At 41.0% G+C, this 19,296-nt stretch overlaps 3 protein-coding genes across 8 annotated transcripts in view; 2 read left to right on the top strand and 1 right to left on the bottom strand.

Moving 5' to 3' along the window:
* Positions 1-4,675, bottom strand: part of BRCC3 (BRCA1/BRCA2-containing complex subunit 3) — a 59,462-nt gene extending 54,787 nt beyond the window's left edge. The window contains exons 1-3 of one of the 4 annotated variants that reach the window (XM_053917120.2): positions 4,474-4,675; positions 3,798-3,814; positions 2,935-2,989 (exon numbers count right to left, since the gene is read on the bottom strand). In XM_053917120.2, the coding sequence (XP_053773095.1) occupies positions 2,935-2,989; positions 3,798-3,814; positions 4,474-4,596 (195 nt within the window). In that variant the 5' untranslated portion in view covers positions 4,597-4,675. The remainder of the gene's footprint in view (positions 1-2,934; positions 2,990-3,797; positions 3,815-4,473) is intronic. The other 3 variants (XM_024564344.4, XM_024564346.4, XM_024564345.4) reach the window with 3 other exon arrangements.
* A 238-nt stretch (positions 4,676-4,913) lies between these two features.
* CMC4 (C-X9-C motif containing 4) lies at positions 4,914-19,296 on the top strand. Of its 3 annotated transcripts, none has more exons than XM_024564392.4 (3): positions 4,914-5,307; positions 12,529-12,596; positions 18,934-19,296. In XM_024564392.4, the coding sequence occupies exons 2-3, from the start codon at positions 12,539-12,541 to the stop codon at positions 19,080-19,082; spliced, it is 207 nt and encodes a 68-aa protein (XP_024420160.1). In that variant the 5' UTR covers positions 4,914-5,307; positions 12,529-12,538; the 3' UTR covers positions 19,083-19,296. The 3 variants fall into 3 exon arrangements, with proteins under 3 accessions (XP_024420160.1, XP_045054576.1, XP_045054575.1); XM_045198641.1 differs by lacking the exon at positions 4,914-5,307 and adding an exon at positions 11,371-11,505; XM_045198640.1 differs by lacking the exon at positions 4,914-5,307 and adding an exon at positions 11,469-11,606.
* On the top strand, positions 9,976-11,282 carry MTCP1 (mature T cell proliferation 1). Its single transcript, XM_024564390.3, has 4 exons — positions 9,976-10,632; positions 10,751-10,921; positions 11,003-11,054; positions 11,143-11,282. Exons 1-3 carry the CDS (start codon positions 10,528-10,530, stop codon positions 11,048-11,050), a joined length of 324 nt encoding a protein of 107 aa, XP_024420158.1. The 5' UTR covers positions 9,976-10,527; the 3' UTR covers positions 11,051-11,054; positions 11,143-11,282.

Raw genomic sequence — 19,296 nt, 5'->3', positions numbered from 1 at the left:
TTGCTCAAAATCCAATGAGTGTCCCATTACCTTAGAATAAAGTCTCATTAGTGAAGCATTCAGGGCCCGTCAAGATCTCATTTCTGTTACCTCCTTCCATTTCTTTACATGGATCCAAGTTCTAACCATGGCAAATTATGTCAGTTTCCAGATTATGTTGTGCTGTTTCACTCCTTGTATCTACAGAGTGTTATGAATGGACTGCTTCCCTCTTTTCTGTTTGGGTAACAATTTATCCCTGCCAGTTCAGCCCAGATTAGATAGCCCCTTCTGTGCAACGCTAGCTCCTTGAGCATATCCATTACAGTGTTTATATACTGTCTCTCTTCCTCGATGTGACTACTGTATCCTGTTTATCACTATATACTTAGGCCACCATGTAGTGCCTCCCATATAGTATGTACTCAATAAGTACATGTTATATGAATCACATGTACATCCTCCCACATGTACATCCCCCTACAGTAGGAAATTAGTGTTACCTGACCATTACCTATGGAAAGCCATGCCAGGGAGTGCAAACTTTCTGAAAAGGGCCAGATGGTAAATATTTTTAGTTTTGTGGGCCATGCAGTCTCTGTTGCAGTCATTTGGCTCTGCCACTATAGTACCAAAGCAGCTGCAATACATAAACGAATGAACGTAGCCAGATTTGGCCCAAAGGAGGCCAGGGCAGGTCATTCTTTGCCTACCCTTGATCTATACACAGGAGCAAGACACAGGAGCAAAAGGAACTGGGCTTTAGTATCTTAATTCCAAGACTGAAAAGGTGTAGGGGCCGATCTAGCCAAGGTGGAATATCTTTCTTCTTATGTGACTATGACCAGAACAGTCTTCCTCAGGCCCTTCGGTTACCCGTGGCTTTCAGGGACATCTGCCAGTCCTTTGTGGCCTTTATTTACACTTGTTATATTTTGGTTTTCATCTATTCCTGGGCTGGTCTTGCCATTGTCTCCTGAATTTCTTTTGCTCACTTCTCTTAGGCACTGAAACCTTCTCTGACTAGAGAGAGAGAATATTCACCCTTGGCATCAACTCCTACTAAAATGCATTTCCAATCTTAATGACATAATTTTATTTTTTCAGCAGTCTATTCCCTTACCTTGAATTCTATGTCAATTTGTGCCATCCGAACAGATATTAAACTTCATGAGTTCAGTGACCTCACCTTTTTAGTTAGTGTTGGCATGGCATATCCTAAAGTCACACAGTAAGTATCAGAAAAAGGATCTGAAGGTAGATCTCTCTCACCTCAATGTCTGTCACAGCTAGAGCCACAAGGGAGGTGACGTTGCCTAGGAAGATATTCTGGAAAGAGAAGGAGGCCAAGGCAGAAACTTGGAGAATATTCAATGTACAGGCAGGGAAGGAAGAGTCCAAAAAGGATGGGGGTAAGGGGGAGGAATAGGGAGACACAGCAAAAACAGAACAAACAAACAAAACCTCATGAGAGTTCTGAGTTCCAAGTTAAAAGATTAAGAAAAGCACCAAGAAATAACCCACTAATGTAGCAATGAAGACATGGCTGGAGAGGTAGAATTAGAAACCTGATTTTGGTGGGTCTGAATGGAGAAGATAAGTAAGTTATGATTGTTGACTATTCTTTTAAGAGGTCTGGCTATTGCCCTGGCTGGTGTGGCTCAGTTGGTTGGGCATCATCCCACAAACTGAAACGTTACCAGTTCGATTCCTGGTCAGGGCATATTCCTAGGTTGCAGGTTCGGTCCCTGGTTGGGACAAATATGGAAGGCAACTGACTGATGTTTCTCTCCCTCTCTGTCTCCCTGCCTTCCCCTCTCTCTAAATAAAAATGAATTAAGTTAAAAAAAAATAAGAGGTCTGCCTATTAAAGGAAGGATGTAAGAGTAGTGACTACAGGATGATACAAAATTAAAAAGTTATTTTTCTTTCCTTTCTGAAAATGAAAGTAATTTAACTGCATTTGTATCATATGGGAAAAGAGCCAGGTCCTGGCCAGGTAGCTCGGTTAGTTAGAGCACCCTCCAAATACCCCAAGGTTGCAGGTTCAATCCCTGTCAGGGCACATACAAGAATCAACCAGTGAATACATAAATACTGGAATAGCAAATGATGTTTCTCAGTTTCTCTCTCTCTCTTTTCCCTCCTTTCCTTCCCTCCCCTCCCCCTTCATCTCTCTCTAAAATCAGTATTTTTTTAAAAAAAGAGCCCGACAACGGGAAAAGGTTGAAGACTCAGAAGAAATCAGAAGATAGGATATTTTATAAGTAAGGTCTTTGAAGAAGCTGAAGCTCTGAATAGGAAGTGAACTTCTTTCCTTCATATGGGAAGAAAGGAGGCAAAGTGGTCAACAGGATGAAGTTTGTATACAGGGGTAATAAGTAGATGGATTTGTTGCCCTATAGCTTGTATCACTTCCATTATATGCTTGGCAGGAGGAGAGGACATAACTTATTTTTACTATCTTTTAGAAAAGCATTGGTCTGCACCATACTGGAAAAAAAAAATTAACTGTTCCTATACAACAATTAGATTGAGAAGCATTACACTAGACCATAAAGGCTAGAACATACCAGAAAAGAGAATGTCAAGGTAGACTAAGAACTATGAGCTTTGGACAGTTTGCCTATAAGGAGAGAAGGGTTGCCCAGTAGACCCTGGGACTCAGGATAAAAAGATAACAATGGCATGAACCAACCAGAAAACAGACAGATGTCAGCAAGGAGGAGAGCTGACAGTGATTATTCATCTTGATCAAGTAGTAATAATTTGCTACAAAGAACAGAAAATTAGGTACTATTCCTAGTGACTAGACTTTACTAAGGAGAACACCCCACCCAGCCACAATGTGGCCCTACACAGAATGGATTAATCCCTGGCTGAATTCATCAAACAGAGCACAGAAATCCCTCCCCAACTGCAAGTTTCCATCATGCAAAATTCTAGTACACATACCTTTTCAGCAACTGTGCGCATTTCAGTTCCAGCATACGTAAATTTAGAGTCACTCCTTTTGGAGATAAATTAGAAAAAAAGGGAACAATAAAACCTTAGCAGAGACAAAGAAGGAGGAGAAACAGTAAACTGAAGCTAAACCTGTGCCCATCCATCCACTAGTAGCAGTCTGGGGCACATGCATACGTGGCTGAGTGCATAAAGTTTTCAAGGGCAAAGCTAAACTCCTATAATCCTTGGTATTAAAGAGGTGGGTTTGAGAGTACACATCCTGCCATTCTTCAAAGTTAGAATTAAAATAACCCAAAGTTTTCACCACCTCAAGTATCCAAGCTACTGGGGATCTCTGAGATTATAGGGCTCACCATGGGGAGGCAGAAAGCCATGGAGATGGAAGAGCCAATTTAGACGGAGGAATGGACCAATAGGGGGAAATGTCTGTTAATATGCATATTATCTGCCACAAAAGATTACCAGTATCTCATTGCCATTTTAGGAAGAGAGAACATAAAACATAACAAGCAAGAAAATGGAAAGTAACAGCACCATATCAGTCAACAAAATTCTATCTGTAAGAGCTTTCACAGTTTCACGCAATCTTGTTTCCCTCAACCACATTTTTCATGTAAGGTGATACATATCTCAACTAAAAATCCTCCTACCAGGAAGTAGGGTGTAAAGCAACCTGCCCGTTGGGGCTTTACTCAAAGTGCCTCATTGAGGGAGCTCCGGACCGATAATGGTAACTTAAAATATAATCCATAAAAAATGCAATCCATACACAATGTTGCTGAGCCCTTCATAATTCTGAGTTAATAATGACATGCAGACCAAAAGACATGAGTAAACAAATGCTGTCTTACCTTGTGTCATCATTCAACTAGAGTGGGAAAGAGGAGAAAACATTATTGATCATATTACGCTTATTTGACGTACATGGATGCAGATTATACGAAAATTAGGTCATATGGGCCCGTTCACGGACATGAAAAACTGGAGAATTTTTAATTCGGATTGTAAACAACTAAGCTCTAATTCCTCATCCTCTTTCGCCCTTCTGCAACACCTAACGGGCGCGGAAACTTACGCGTCTTTGAAACCCTCTCCTCTCAGGTAGATACAATTAAAATGCGTCCTGGAGGGAAGACTGGAGGTGAGGTAAGGAGCCCTAATAGTGGTCAATAGCTTCTTAATACACTGACGTCCTATTATACCATAATGTCTTTCTGACCTGACTTGCGGTTTCCGTCAATGGGGTGCTAACTCCAGATTTAAAAAAGAGACCGGAGATTACCAGAGAAAAAAGCCCTCCTCCATCCTCAGACTTAAGCGGAACGCTGGGGGTGACGTGAGGCTAAACTAGCGTCAAGAAACCACAAACCAGACCCTCGCGACAAGGCCATCCAAAGGATCTGTCCAAGGATCTACGTCAGGATCTAAGCCCGAGGCCTCCGCAGCCCTGGGCGCTAACTAACGTCAACTCCAAGGACTCGCTGGACTGCTCTTCAGGGTTCCGGCCAGGCTGGCCGAGCTACTCACCTCCCCTATACACAGTCCCATCACTTCCTCCTTCTCTGTGCTCAGAGCGTGGTTGAGACAAACTAGGAAAGCATCCGATTCAAGATGAACCGCCTGCACCGCCTGCACTACCTGCACCGCCATCTTGGTCCGACGCTGCTCACGTCCGCCTCAGGCCCCCTCAGGCCTGAACAACCCGGAGCTCCAGCTAGCGGGTTCCGCGGAGGCGGGACTTGGGGAGCGCGGGCGGGGCGGGCGCTAGGCTGGAGCGTGGAGGCGGAGCTTGGGGGCGGGGGCGGGGCTGCCCGGCGGCACCTGGGAAACGCCCGCGCCGGTTGGGGCAAGGCGTGGCCGTCGGGACGGAGGGCGGTGGCCGGCCGCTGACGGGGCTTTAGGCCGGGCGGCGGGGGCGGTGGGGGTGGCTGGGAGGCGGTGCTCTCGGGCCGTAGGCGGACGTGGTACGTGAGCGGCTCCGGGGCGGTCGGGTAGGCGTTTCCCCTGTGCCGTCGCCCATTTTACCCGCCCGCTAAGGAGAGCATTACGCGGCCTACACGCTCTGGGTGCAGTCCTGAGGCAGCATCGTCGCGCGCACCAGTCCCTGGAGCTAGTGGGACGCTCTCTGAAATTTAGTCCTAGGATAGTTAAGGTTTTATTTTGTTTTGTTTCCAAGTTACGGCCCCTGAATTTTGTACCACTCTCCCTGGACCTCTTCCGGTTGCCGGCACTTGCCTCGTAACTTCGGTTCGGGTGACCTCGGCCCTGATACCAGCTTGATTGGCCCGAGGTGGGGACCTGGAAGTTTTAGCCTCTCTGATCTCGAGGCGGATTAATTAGCCCAAGAAACATTATATTCATGTGAGTAACCTCTTGCAGAAAGTGCTGTACTCTATCTGAAAAAGTATCATTGTTAACCTGGGCTGCTGCTACTTTCTACAAAGGCTTTTGAGTATTTGTTACGGGGAAGAGGAGTGGGGGACTTCAGTTTTGATTGAAAGTCGGATGTGTCACAGTAGTTACCCACCTTTTTCAGCTCTCCTTGTCTTGATGCTCGGACATGGTGAAATTATAGGTAAAAGTGATTTTCTTTTGACGTGTGCCTAACGTGCCATGGGTTGAAAGCACAGACCTTTTAACTCCGAAGTTTAGGAATTGCACGTGGATTTTAGGAACGATTCTAAATCAAAGAAAAATATATGCCTTGCCGCCTCCACAGCCCACCAGTGTTTATGTTTTGTTTGATCTCATTTTCCCTGTGTAGTTTTGAAGCCAGGCAGACCTGGAAGTACTGGAAAGGGAACATTCCCAAGGTGCTACCTGAAGCGGTGTTGATGCTTTGCTCTTTTCTCCCAAATCAGTTCCAACACAAGTTTCGCTACAGATAAGGCCCTCATACAGTAGAACTATTTGATATGCATTCCAGTAACCCCCATTTTTGCCAAATGCTTAAGGATCACATGGCACATCTTTCCACGATAAGTGTTGATAATGAAGCTTGGGAGAAATTTTACGTTTGCAATTACATTGGACCCATCTAAATATTCTCTTTAAGTTTCGATTTTGCACCATATATTATTTTCAATTACTGTTTGTGGCTAGTATGCTTTGCCCTCATGGGGCTAGAATGGATGTTATTATGTTCAGTCATGGGATATTTTGAGTTTATAAATTGTTTTTAGGCACGTTCGAAAAGAAAACCACCTTTGTTGTTGATTTTGATCTCATAATCTAAAATGACATTCCCTAAATTTTATAATGCTAATGGCTGCATTTTACAACCCTAAATGTTTAATTGGAGTAGAAAAAAAACTATTAGCATTTATGGCAAACTTATTATGGGTTAGAAAATCTACTAAGCATTTATATACCTTTTATATGTAAACTGCCCCAGTTGGAATCAGGCTCTGCAACTTCCTAGCAGTGTAACCTCAAGCAAGTTACCTAACTTCTTTGTGCCTTACTGCCCTCATCTTTAAGTGGGGAAAATAATCAGGTGATTATGAAGATGAAAAGTATCTATATATAAAACTTTAAGAAGTGCTAAATAAGTGTGACTATCATGATCAATATGTTCTTTAATTCCCGTTTCACGCCTCAGAAAACTGAGGTGTAGAAAGGTTAACTTGTTTGAGGTCACAAAGCTAGTAAGTGGCAAAATCAGCATTTATACACAGGCCAGGCTGACTCCAGGGCCTTTGTTCTTGGTAACCTCACCCATTATAATTGGGTGAGTTCATTAATTGACTTCAAATGAAATAAGTGTATTCAACTGATTAATGTTTAAAACTGTTAAAAAAAAAAAGACCTGGAAATTTAATTATCCTTTCAAAAAAGACAAAATAATTCATTCTGTAAAGGAAAAGTAACGGTCTTACTCAGATTAGTACCTAAGGAAGCCTTCTATGTTGTATATCATCCATTTAAAATATAATTTACAAAATGCCTTACTAAGAAATAGTCTCTCTAGGCCAGTGTGGTCTCTGTGGCATCGAGGTGACCCCCATGGGGACAATCTCTTTTCGTGCCTTCATGGATGATAAAGCTATATAAAAACACGTTTTAAAATCCATTGGAATTTGCAGCTGGTAGTATTCCTTGAGTTGCATGGAACAAAGTTATGTTCTGTCTATTATATTGCACCTTGTACTTCAGTTTATTTTGAGGTTTTAAGAGATTCATCAAGTGTCACATGCAGAGAAATGTTCTCTAGTCAAATAAATTTGGGAAATGTTAAACAAAATAAAGTTTCTTTTTTTGTATAACTTGCCAGAGCTTTTACTATGTTAATGTGCTTTATGACTCTACAAGATTCCCAAACTTATTTGACCAAGGAAAAGGTTAGGGGCAGGTATTCCAAGAATCACATTTACACAACCTGTAATTCTGTGGGCTTTGATCTCAATCCCTATCCCTCAGCCTTTGTGTTTCTCCGCTGAGGATGTTAGTTCATGTTCATACCACAGCTTCTCGGTCGGTCCCTTGATCACTGCAATTGCCTTTTACTGGGCCTTCATGCTATCTCTGAGTGGGAGCAGACACAACTTCAGGGTCATGTGCTGGCATTTGTTCCCAGGGTCATCCTGCTGGTGCCCAGCATATTGGCTTTTGGATCACAGCAGCACACCATGCTGCCTTTCTTCTAAGAATATTTTGTAATGATACAGTTGCTAGGACATATCTGTAAAGTTGAGATGGCCCTGAAATCTGCAACACTTGGTTTCTACTTTCAAAGTAGTCACACTTATTTCTTTTGTACTTGAAATCCAGACTTTAATAATATATTTTATTTTGACATTAGCACTGGGGTTTTGTTTGTATCACTCCTTCCCAAAAATCTGGGGAGGAGGAGAGGCAGAACAATTGTATCTACTAAATGGAAAAAATACCTTTGAAAAAAATATATATAGCTATGTAATACTCACACCTAGAGATTCAGTCTCTACTCAAGTATATATGGCCTTCATCTGTTTCCCATCTCTACTCACCTTATATATCCACCCACTTGCAGGAATGTTATTTGACTAGTATTTGAGATTTGGAGTGCCCAGTACTATATCATTCCTGCAATTAAGAGCTTAAATACTGTATTTGGGGAGAGACAATACTTCTGAAATAAGCAAAACAAATACGCAATGCAGTTTATAATTAGATGCCAAAATATGAACTTTAGTTTAGACATAAATGCTATAGTAGCCAGAGAGGCAAGAAGCTTTTGTAGAGAAGGCAGGCACCTGCACTCTGCCATACTTGCTAGTACTGAGATAGAGAGGCCTGAGGAGGCATTTTAGGCAAGTGGAAAGCAAGATCAAGAATATGAGGCTAAAAATGAGCCTGGTATTTGGGAGAAAGTTTATCTCAAATATGGTGGTTGTGGTGCTTCCTGGAATTGGCAGCAGATAGGATGTAGCAACTGAAGCTGATGAAGAATTCCAAGAGAACTCGTAAATTTCTGCAGGATCAGGATGGGTGTTGTTGCCATTGAGAGAAGCCAGAATTTAATTAAGGAGAAGGGGTTTCACTTTAGATGAGTTTGAAATGGGAGAGTCATATAATATGGGAAATTTGAAATGAGAGAGCCCTATAAGGTGGGAGCTTACGATGGGCTCAGAATCAGGGTACAATGGGCAAAACAACGGTGATGTTCTTAAATTATTTGCTAAAGTCAGACCATTTCTTAAATCTATAAAAGATATTTTCTGTTTTCCCTTTAAAGGAAGATAAACTAACTGTTTAGAGAGAAAAAATCAGACTCATTGTTGTCTTTGAAAAAGGGGCTTGGTTTAACTCAGTTCTTCCTGGCTAACTTTGTCCTGGGCTGCATCATACTGTGTTGTGGCATCTCATTTGCCCTTGACAGTCTCACTTGAGGGTTTAACAACTTCCCAAGCTGTGCTGCACTTCCTTTCCCACCTAATGGAAATAGGAGGCCTTTGTTTTGCAGGTGGGGGGGGGGTGTAGATCCCCCAGTGGTGTATCTCTTTGCTCTGCCATAAGTAGAAACACAGTGAAAAACCATGCTGTACAAAGTGCAAAATGCAGGTGAAGTTATAGTAAGGCCCTGAAATGAGATCCAGGGTTGGGCAGAGCATCGTTGTGGGTTTAGAGCCTAGCCTGCCTTATGTAAAGAGCTTGTCCAGGAGGGGGGTTTCCTCTATACCTCTCAAAGGGCAGAGGAATTTTTCTGGCCTTTTGACTTGGAAAATCAGAATTAAAACTCACACTAGTATGGAAAATGGGCTTCTGTGACATCCTGAAGCATTATGAAAATGAAACAAGGACCTAGATGGATAACTATCATTTTCTCTCAGCTCCAAATCACCATGATCCCCAAAGTCTCTTGCAGCTCAAAAATTCTGTGAAGCTACCTTAAATATTTTCCCTAATATGAAAACCCTTTTCTGGAAATGCCCATCTGCTATAAGTAACCTTTCTAAGTAAACTGACAAATACATTGTTTGCTGTTAAAACAAACTTTTGATTCAAATTTAGAAAGCCATGCACATGATTCAGCTTTTACAATCTTAACCTTTTAAAATGAAAACTGCTTTTACATGGGGAAGATGGCATCCATGTACCTGTTATACTGCATTCCTGCCAATTAAGTGTGCCCATAGGCACACTCCTGTGCATATTCTGTTGCTAACTATATTTTATAAGACACTGCTTTTTGAATGCAGACTTGAGATCACTGCCAGCTTCCTGTGCTGCTATGAAGGAGCCCCCCAAAAACATAATTTATTTATAAAAGAATTGTATACTTATTCTTACATGTTTAAACTTCAGTCACCTTCAAAGTACTCTTCATTTGATACTATACACCTACCAAGACATTTTTTCCACTGTTCAGAACAGTTTTTGAACTCGTGGATTTTGATGCTTTTTAGTGTTTCTGCTGGTTTTTGTTTCACTTCTTCCACATTGGCAAAACATTTCCCTTTGAAGACTTTTTTCATCCAGGGAAACAAAAAATTTGCTCAGGGCAAGATTGGGTGATTAGGGAGGGTGGGGCATGGGGGTTATGCCATTTTGGTCAAAAACTGCTGAACACTCAGCAAGGTGTACTTGTAAATCACCCATCATGAAATGGGCAAATGCATTGAAAGAGTCTTCAAAAAAAAAATCACTGAAGCTAAACGCAGCCTCTCCCAACAAGGCTAGCTGGTATACTGATACAGATGCGTGCCTAGAATACTCTCCTAGTGGGGGAAGCCTGTACTACAAGGGGCCCATCCTCCAGAAGATAATTCCAGTTTTTGGGGGGTCCCCACTCGTAGTCCTACATTTGCTACACAGAACTCCTTACCTAACCGAATCCTTGAGTGCTTTGTAGTCAACCCAAGGCTCTGCTTGAGTGTCACTTCAGTGTCTTACAGGGAGCTTCAGATGTCCTTGGTTCTATTTAGGCTGTTCAAGTAGACATATATGAGGTTTGGTACTGGTTGGTGGTTGCTAGTACCAGGTCACCTTGCTCACTGGTGAGTTCATTCAAACCCAAAAAGTCACACCTGTGTCCTGTGCGCGGGTGCTGCAGGCTTAGGTGGAGAAAAGCAGGGCTAGAATTGGAACTCAAAGCCCAGAATGGCAGGAGAGGATGTGGGGGCTCCACCCGATCACCTCTGGGTTCACCAAGAGGGTATCTACCGCGACGAATACCAGCGCACGTGGGTGGCCGTCGTGGAAGAGGTAACTGTTTATATTTTGCTTATTTCTTTATTGATTTTGCTTTCAAGAAACTTGGTTTTTAACTAGCCTCAATATCCTAAAGTCTTTGGTTTTATTTTTGATCATTTTTTTCCATTAGGGGACGAGTTTCCTAAGGGCACGGGTCCAGCAAATTCAGGTTCCCTTAGGTGACGCAGCTAGGCCAAGTCACCTTCTTACCTCCCAGCTACCTCTCATGTGGCAACTCTACCCTGGGGAGCGCTACATGGATAACAACTCCCGCTTGTGGCAGATCCAGCATCATTTAATGGTACACATGTTGCTTAATCATTTTTCATTGTATTGGGACTCTTACAACAGAGTACTCTATAAACTTTTCTTCTTCTGACAGGTCAGGGGAGTAGAAGAGCTGTTGCTTAAGCTTTTGCCTGATGATTAACCTGGTATGTATTTTTGTTTCTCCACTGTCTCTCCTTCGTCTTTTTAAGTCTGTTTGGTTGTGGTGATTTTAATGATCTATTTTTCTTCCAGGTGCTGGAATTCTAGGAAGATATGCTCCTCTGATCTGTTCAGTATATGGCAATCACTTCATCCACCACTGCAGTGCACCCACCTGTGGGCCTGGGGGAGGGAGTGGGTTGAAAAACTGCTCAAGAACACAGAAGTTTAGGAAGGGTCATGAAGAACACCTCAAGTGGAACTGCAGAGAGAGGGTTACGCAGGCAGAAAGCAAGTCAACAAAAGCACTTAGTCAGGATACGTAACTTGAAATTGACTCCATTGGAAGTTGCCATAGAACCTTTAATGGACATCATCAGCTGGAACTGGGATCTGATGAATCCCACAAAAGTCAGCACCTGCTACAGAACAGATGATCTGATCACCAAGGACTTGGTACTGATTTAGAGAGAAGAGAGCAGCTCCTAGCAGCATCAACATCTATTGGTCGCTTATTTGCCCTGTAGCAATTCACCTGCCTTTCCTTCTCCCATCCTGTAAATATTCTAGGTTTTGCTCCAGTGTTTCCCATCCCAGTACTGGCCTAACTTGGATCTACTGAGAACTTAGGGGGATCTGGGCGGGGGAAAGAGGTCATTTGCATTAATGAAATCAGCTACAGAGGCTCCTGGGCCTTTTTTCTTTCTGAAATTGTGTCTTCAAATTATTAGAAATTGCTGATCAAAATCGTGGGCACTTAAGTTCATTCTCTGGTTACAGATATTTTAAATAGTCTTTTCTGTAAGAGCTCCAAAAAAACATTTTAGCTGCTTAACTAGCACCTTTCTCAGGGCCAAATATTGCTGCTTCCTAGGAAAGCATTTACTGCCTGATAAAGAATTTCCTGAGTTAAAATAGCTATAACAGTTTATATGTAAAAACCTTAGTTTTACTTTTTAAAAATCTTGGGAACAATAGCTACCATGTAGCGAGTCCTTACTGCCTTCCAGACACTATTCTATGCACTTTGTATACTTTATCACATTTAATTCTTCCATCAATGCTTTGAGGTAGGTAAGATCCCCAGTTTACACACAAATGATAAGAAAAAAGGCTCAAGGAACTTGATCATTTACCAAGGGTGTTTTTGTGAATGATAGAGTCGGGCAGTGGGCAGGCACTTTGGGCAGCGGTGTCGCTCCTCTAGCCCAACATTGGTTTACAATATTCAAAATGAGTTCATTGAGTTCAAGGGTTTTTATTTCCATGTAAAGCTACTTATATCTTCCGAATCAAGTGAAATGGATATTATAAAAATACAGTTGATTCATCCTATGAATGGGAAGAGTATTTTTCAGTGTGATTGTCTTCCAGCAATTGGAAGTGCATACTGCCTGTCTCTGAAGAAAATTCCTTCTAGAGGGGCTTTAAAGTCTTTATGAATAAAAGACAAAATAAAAATCATTTTTCTTATTTTAGTTTTCTGGATATGCTGCAGAAGGATCCGTGCCAGAAACAAGCCTGTGAAATACAGAAATGTTTACAAGGTACCATGTTCAATGCTTTTAAAATATTTTTCCCCTTTATCTGTGAACTAACTAAAGAGACCAATTGTTCTTTTTATCAGCAAACTATATTAACTCCTCTCAGAATATATTTCTGTAATTAATTTAGCCTGAAGATCTTCCTGAATGTATAATCAAAGATACAGAAAATAAAAAGTGGTATGATCTAAGCTTGGAGCTTGCGGTCCTGGGTGTATAGTAGAATCTCATGGAGCGCTATAAAAACTTGCCTAGAACAATGAAATCAAGCTGCCTGTTGCCAGGGTCTAGGCAGGAATCTGTCTTAAGAAGCTAACCAAGTGATTTTAATGTGCAGCCAGAGTTGAGAATTACCAAGCTGAGCAAAGTCCTTTAAAAAAAAAAAAAAAACTATTTTTTTTCCTTTTTAGTGAATTGATTTGAATGACACTGGTTAACAAAATTATACAGGTTTCAGGTGCACAATTCCACAACAGATCGTTTGTACACTGTATTGTGTGGTCACCACCCCAAGGCAGGTCTCCTGCATCACCATTTATCCCTCCTATACCCTCCTCTACCTTGCCCCAGCCACCCCTGTTGTCCCCACACTGTTATGTGTCCATGAGTTTTTTCTCTTTTTTTTCCTTTTTTGCTTAATCCTTCTACTCCCCACTGACAGCTGTCAGACTGCTCTGTCTATGGGTCTGTCTCTGTTTTGCTTGATAGTTCATTCTCTTTGTTAGATTCCACAAATAAGTGAAATTATATGGTATTTATCTTTCTCTACTGGCTTATTTCACTTAGCATAATGCTCTCCAGGTCCATTCATGCTATTACGAAGGGTAAGATTTCCTTCTTTTTTTATGACCAACTAGTATTCCATTGTGTAAATGTACCACAGCTTTTTTATCCACTCATCTATTGATGGGCACTTGGGCTGCTTCCAAATCTTGCTATTGTAAATAACGCTGCAGTGAACATAGGGGTGCATATATTCTCTCAAATTAGTTTTTGAGGTTTCTTTGGCTGTATTTCCAGAAGTGGAATCATTGGGTCATAAGGCAGCTCCATTTTTAACAAACTATAGAAATGATCCCTGAAAGTATAGTGTTAAGGCAGTTCCATTTTTAATTTTTTGAGGTAACTCCATACTGCTTTCCACAGTGGCTGCACCAGTCTGCCTTCCCACCAGCAGTGCACTAGGGTTCCCTTTTCTCCACATCCTCTCCAGCACTTGTTATTTGTTGATTTATTGGTGATAACCATTCCAACAGGTGTGAGGTGATATCTCAGTATGGTTTCAATCTGCATTTCTCTGATGAATAGTGACATTGAGCATTTTTTCATATGTCTATAGCCCATCTCTATGTCTTCTCTGGAGAAGTGCCTGTTGAGGTCCTTTGACCATTTGTTAATTGGATTTTTTGGCATTTCTTTATAAATTTTGGATATTAACCCCTTATCAGATGTATCATTGGCAGTTATGTTCTCCCATTCAGTAGGTTGTGTTTTCATTTTGTTGGTGGTTTCCTTTGCTGTGCAAAAACTTTTTTGTTTGATATAGTCCCATGTGTTTATTTTTCTTTGGTTTCCTTTGTCCATGGCACTATATCAGAAAAAATATTGCTGCAAGAAATGTCCAAGATTTTACTGCCTATGTTTTCTTCAAGGATTTTTATGGTTTCGAGTCTAACGTTTAAGTCTTTAATCCATTTTGAGTTTATTCTTGTGCATGGTGTAAGAAGGTGGTCTAGTTTCATTTTTTTGCACATATCTGTCCAATTTTCCCAACACCATTTATTGAATAGACTATCTTTACCCCATTGCATGTTATTGCCTTCTTTGTCAAATAGTAATTGACTATAAAAGTGTGGGTTTATTTCTGAGCTCTCTATTCTGATTCATTGATCTATATGTCTGTTTTTTAAAGATTTTATTTATTTATTTTTTTAGAGAGAAGGGAAAGGAAGGAGAAAAAGAGGGAGAGAAACATTAATGTGTGGTTGCCTCTCATGCGCCCCCAACTGGGGACCTGGCCTGCAACCCAGGCACATGCCCCGACTGGAATCAAACCTGCGACCCTTTGGTTCGCAGGCCCATGCTCTCAATTCACTGAGCTACACCAGCCAGCGCTGTATATCTGTTTTTATGCTAGTACCATGCTGTTTTGATTACCATGGCCTTGTAGTCTACTTTGATATCAGGTGGCATGATTCCCCCAACTTTGTTCTTTTTTTCAAGATTGCTGTGACTATTTAGAGTCTTCATGGTATCTGTTCTAGTTCTGTGGAATATGCCATTGGTATTTTAATAGGAATTTCATTGAATCTGTAGATTGCTTTAGATAGTATGGACATTTTGATGATATTAATTTTTCCTGTCCATGAACACAGTTTATGCTTTCATTTATTTGTATCTTCTTCAGTTTAAAAAAAGACTTGTTTTAAAATGGGTTGGTTATACTTACCTGTGGCTGACAGCTCACTTTTTAAAAGCAGTCAGGTTAGAAGGAGGGTGTTAAAAATACAATTGCAATTCAAGCTGCCAAAGTCAGCAACTAAGTCTTTTGGAAAAATATATTTTATTGATTATGCTATAACAGTTATCCCAATTTTCCCCTTTGCCCCCCTCCACCAAGTACACCCATTCCCTCCAGCAGTCTCCCCCTTAGTTCATGTCCATGGGTCATGCATGTAAGTTCTTTGGCTATTCCATTTCCTATAATGTTCTTAACATCCTCCTGTCTATTTTGTAACAACCTATTTGTACTTTTTTAAAATAATTTTTAAAAGATTTTATTTATTTATTTTTAGAGAGAGGTGAAGGAAGGTAGAAAGAGAGGGAGAGAAACATCAGTGTGTGGTTGCCTCTCACGTGGCCTCCACCGGAGACCCAGCCTGCAACCCAGGCATGTGCCCCGACTGGGAATTGAACCGGCAACCCTTTCTATTTGTACTTCTTAATCCCTGCACCTTTCCCCCGGTCTCTCCCCTTCCTAGTCCCAACTAATAATCCTCCAAATGATCTCTGTACCTATGATTCTGTTTCTGTTCTGCTTGTTCACTTACTTTGTTTTTTAGATTCTATTGTTGATAGTTGTGAATTCATTTCCATTTTAATGTCCATAGTTCTGATCTTCTTCTTCTTACATAATTCCTTTTAACATTTCATATAATAATGGCTTGATGATGATGAATTCCTTTAGTTTTATCTTCTCTGTGAATGATAATTCTAAATGATCTATTCTATTCTAAATAATAGCTTTGCTGGATAGCGTGATCTTGGATGTAGGTCCTTGCTTTTCATCACTTTGAATACTTCTGGCCAGTCCCCCTCTAGTCTGCAAAGTTTCTTTTGAGATAAGTCAGCTGACAGTCTTACGGGCACTCCTTTGTAGGTAACTGTCTCCTTTTCTCTTGCTGCTTTTAAGATTCTCTCTTTATCCTTTGGCATTTTAATTATGATGTGTCTTGGTGTGGTCCATTTTGTCTGGGACTTGCTGTGCTTCCTGGACTTGAATGTCTTCTTTCCTTCACCAAAATTGGGAAGTTTTCTTTCATTATTTTTTCAAATAAGTTTTCAATTTCTGGCTCTTCCTCTTCTCCTTCTGGCATCCCTATGATTTGAATGTTGGTATGGTACACTTGAAGGTAACCCAGAAGCTCCTTATACTGTCCTTATTTTTTTTAATTCTTTTTTCTTCTTGCTATTGTAATTGAATGCTTTTTTATCTTATGTTCCAAATCATTGATTTGATTCTCCGCTTCATCCCCTCCACTGTTGGTTCCTATAGATTTTTTATTTCCCTTAATGTAACCTTCATTTCTGCCTGGGTCTTTTTTATGCTGTTGAAGTATCCAGTGAGTTCCTGGAGCATCCTGATAAGCAGTGTTTTGAACTCTGCATCTGATGAATTGCTCATCTCTATTTTGTTTAGTTCTTTTTCTGGAGTTTCGTTCTGTTCTTTCATTTGGGCCATATTTATTTGTATCCTCATTTTGGCAGCCTCCCCGTGTTTGTTTCTGTGTATTAGGTAGAGCTGCTTTAACTCTCTGCCTTAGTAGCATGGCCTATTGTAGAAAAGTGCACCTGAGAGTTGAATGAGGTGGAGCCTTAGGTAATGGCCAGGGCGGGGTAACCGTTACACTGCTCTGTGGCTCTGTGTGGGGGAGGGCTCAGAGAGGGGACAATGTTGCTGCCTGGCTTCTGGAATTTTGCCCAGGAGCAAGCTTACTCTCAGCACTTACCCTGGTGCCAGTCATTTCACTTCTTCCCCATATGCCACTGGTGCCCTTCCAGCTGCCGCCCCTGTGCGGAAGCCCAGAGGGAGTGAGTCTGCATGAGTCCTAAGACAGTTGCAGGTCCTTGAAGAGGAGTGTCCTGTGAGTCCCAGTTTCTTCTGCCACCCCAATCCCCACTGGATTTTACAGCTGGAAGTTATAGGAACTTAACTTCCTGGCACTGGAACCCTGGGCTGGGTGGTGGTCTGGTCTGCGGTTGGAATTCCTCATGCCCGAGGTCTCCCGTTCAATTTTTATTCACCATACATGTATGTGGGACCGCCCATTCCACATCTCTGCACCTCTATGTGCCTCTCTGCATGTCTCCACGTCACCACCCCTCCTGCTAATCTGGATGAATGTGGCTTCTTTAAATCCTTGGTTGTTGGACTTCCATACAGCTCAATTTTCTGACATTTCTGGGTAATATTTGTTTTGTAGTCTAGTTGTAGTTTTTTCTGTAGTTGTGCAGAGAGACAAGGTATATTTTCATATGCCTCCATCTTGACCAGAAGTCTAGCAACTGTCTTAAAAGGCAAAAGTGAATTTCAGCTAAAGTATATTTGATATGATTTGTTCGTTTGGTTTTAAATCAGCCAATGTTTGACTAAATGCCAGAGGACTTCATTTTTTTCAATCAGTGAATGATTATTGGCAGTACAAATAGAAAAAGCTTCTAGACTATCGGAATTTGAAAACTGACTTTTAAAATAATTTCCCATTATTAAAGTAGAGTAATAGAGATGGATACCCATGAATATATAGAAAGGTAGAAAGGAAAAACGTTGAGTTCCCCCAAAGACTCAGCACCAAAGGAACCCTTATTTGTGTATTTCCTTTGACTTTTAACTTCCATGCTTGAACTTTTCATTTTATGAAGTAAGCAATATTTTATTTAAAATCTTTTATTTTTTTAATCTTTTAATCTAAAGTGTTAATGTATAATAATGCCATCTTATTCATCCCTTTCTCCAAATTTAAGAAAAACCAAAAATCTTTTTCACAATTAATTCCTTCTCCCAAATAAATTCCTAACTGATTTGAATTAGCAACCATCAGTTAAAGGAGAACAAGAATCAAGTTAGAGTAGTTGCACCCCTTGCTACAGTGTGGAAGAATGGAGGGCTGGAAGGACTAAGAGTTAGCATTAAGCATCCCCTGGATGACAAGCACAGCCAAAAGGGCTTTAAACATATTAAGTCATTTAATCATATCATCCATGAGATAGATATTAACTATGACTCCCCATTTTACAGATGAGTAAATTAACACAGAAGTTATATAAGTTGCTCAGGGTCACACAACTAGTAAGGGTTACAGTGAGGATTTGAATCCTGTTGGTCTGACTCCAAGCCTGGACTCATCCACCCTGCTATACTCGCTTTGTAATCAGAATAGTCTTTCCTACCACAGACTAACTCCCATGCACCCCATTTTTATCGAGGGACTCAGGTCAATTCCTCCTTGACTTATATATACTAGGGGGTCTGCAAATGTTTTCTGTAAAGAACCAAACAAAATATTTTAGGCTTTGGAGGCCAGGAGGTCTTTGTTGGGCAGACACAGAGAGAGAGAGAGATTACAACCCTTTAAATGTAAAAAACCATTGTTAGCTCACAGCTGTAAAAAAGGGTTGACCCTGAGGCTGCAGTTTTCAAACCTCTGATGCATAGACTTGGTAGGGAAGGGTCTACCAGCCACATGAAAACTGTGTGCAAAATAACATGCATGGTATGGGCACTTTTCTGATTCACCAAATTATAAAGGAGCTAACCAAAAGGGGGGAGGCTAAGAAACACTGCCCTAGAAAAAGGTACATAAGCTATTAACTCAGCCTTAAAGAAAACAAAATTATATAGAAAAATACCTTTTGACCACTTTGTAAATCACACTTTTCTTCCTAATTAACCTGTTGACTGGTCTCTAAATCAGAAAGAATTTACTGGACTTAGATAGATCCTCTTTGTCCCAGATCTGTGCATACAATAATGTAAAAAGGAGTGGGAAGCAATGATCTAAAACTCCCTGTGCCTTATTCCAATGAGATCATGACTAGGGTCTGCCTGTCTGTTTTTCAGCCAACAACTTCAGGGACTCTAAGTGTCAGGCTGTCATCCAAGAACTTCGTAAGTGTTGTGCTCGCTATCCCAAGGGAAGATCCCTCGTCTGTTCAGGATATGACAAAGAAGAGGTAGAAAAGCTGAAACTGGAGCCCACATCACAGTAAAGATCTGCGGAGAAGTTAAATGCTGCACCGTGTTTCCACCAAGCGAGTTTTGTTTATCCTCCTATTCTTCAGGCCAGGTAGCAGCAAATATCAAAGGAAAAAGTCAACTATAAAAGTTAATAAATATGCCATCTATGCAGAACAGATAGAAATATATTAAATATGTAGAATGTAATAAAACTGACCTGTGAAAATAAACCTGCTAAGTGAAAAA

This window comes from Desmodus rotundus, chromosome X (assembly GCF_022682495.2).
Source record: "Desmodus rotundus isolate HL8 chromosome X, HLdesRot8A.1, whole genome shotgun sequence".
In the NCBI taxonomy this organism is placed as follows: domain Eukaryota; kingdom Metazoa; phylum Chordata; class Mammalia; order Chiroptera; family Phyllostomidae; genus Desmodus; species Desmodus rotundus.
Note: the sequence above shows the minus strand (reverse complement) of the source record. Positions and strands in the feature narration are given on the sequence as shown.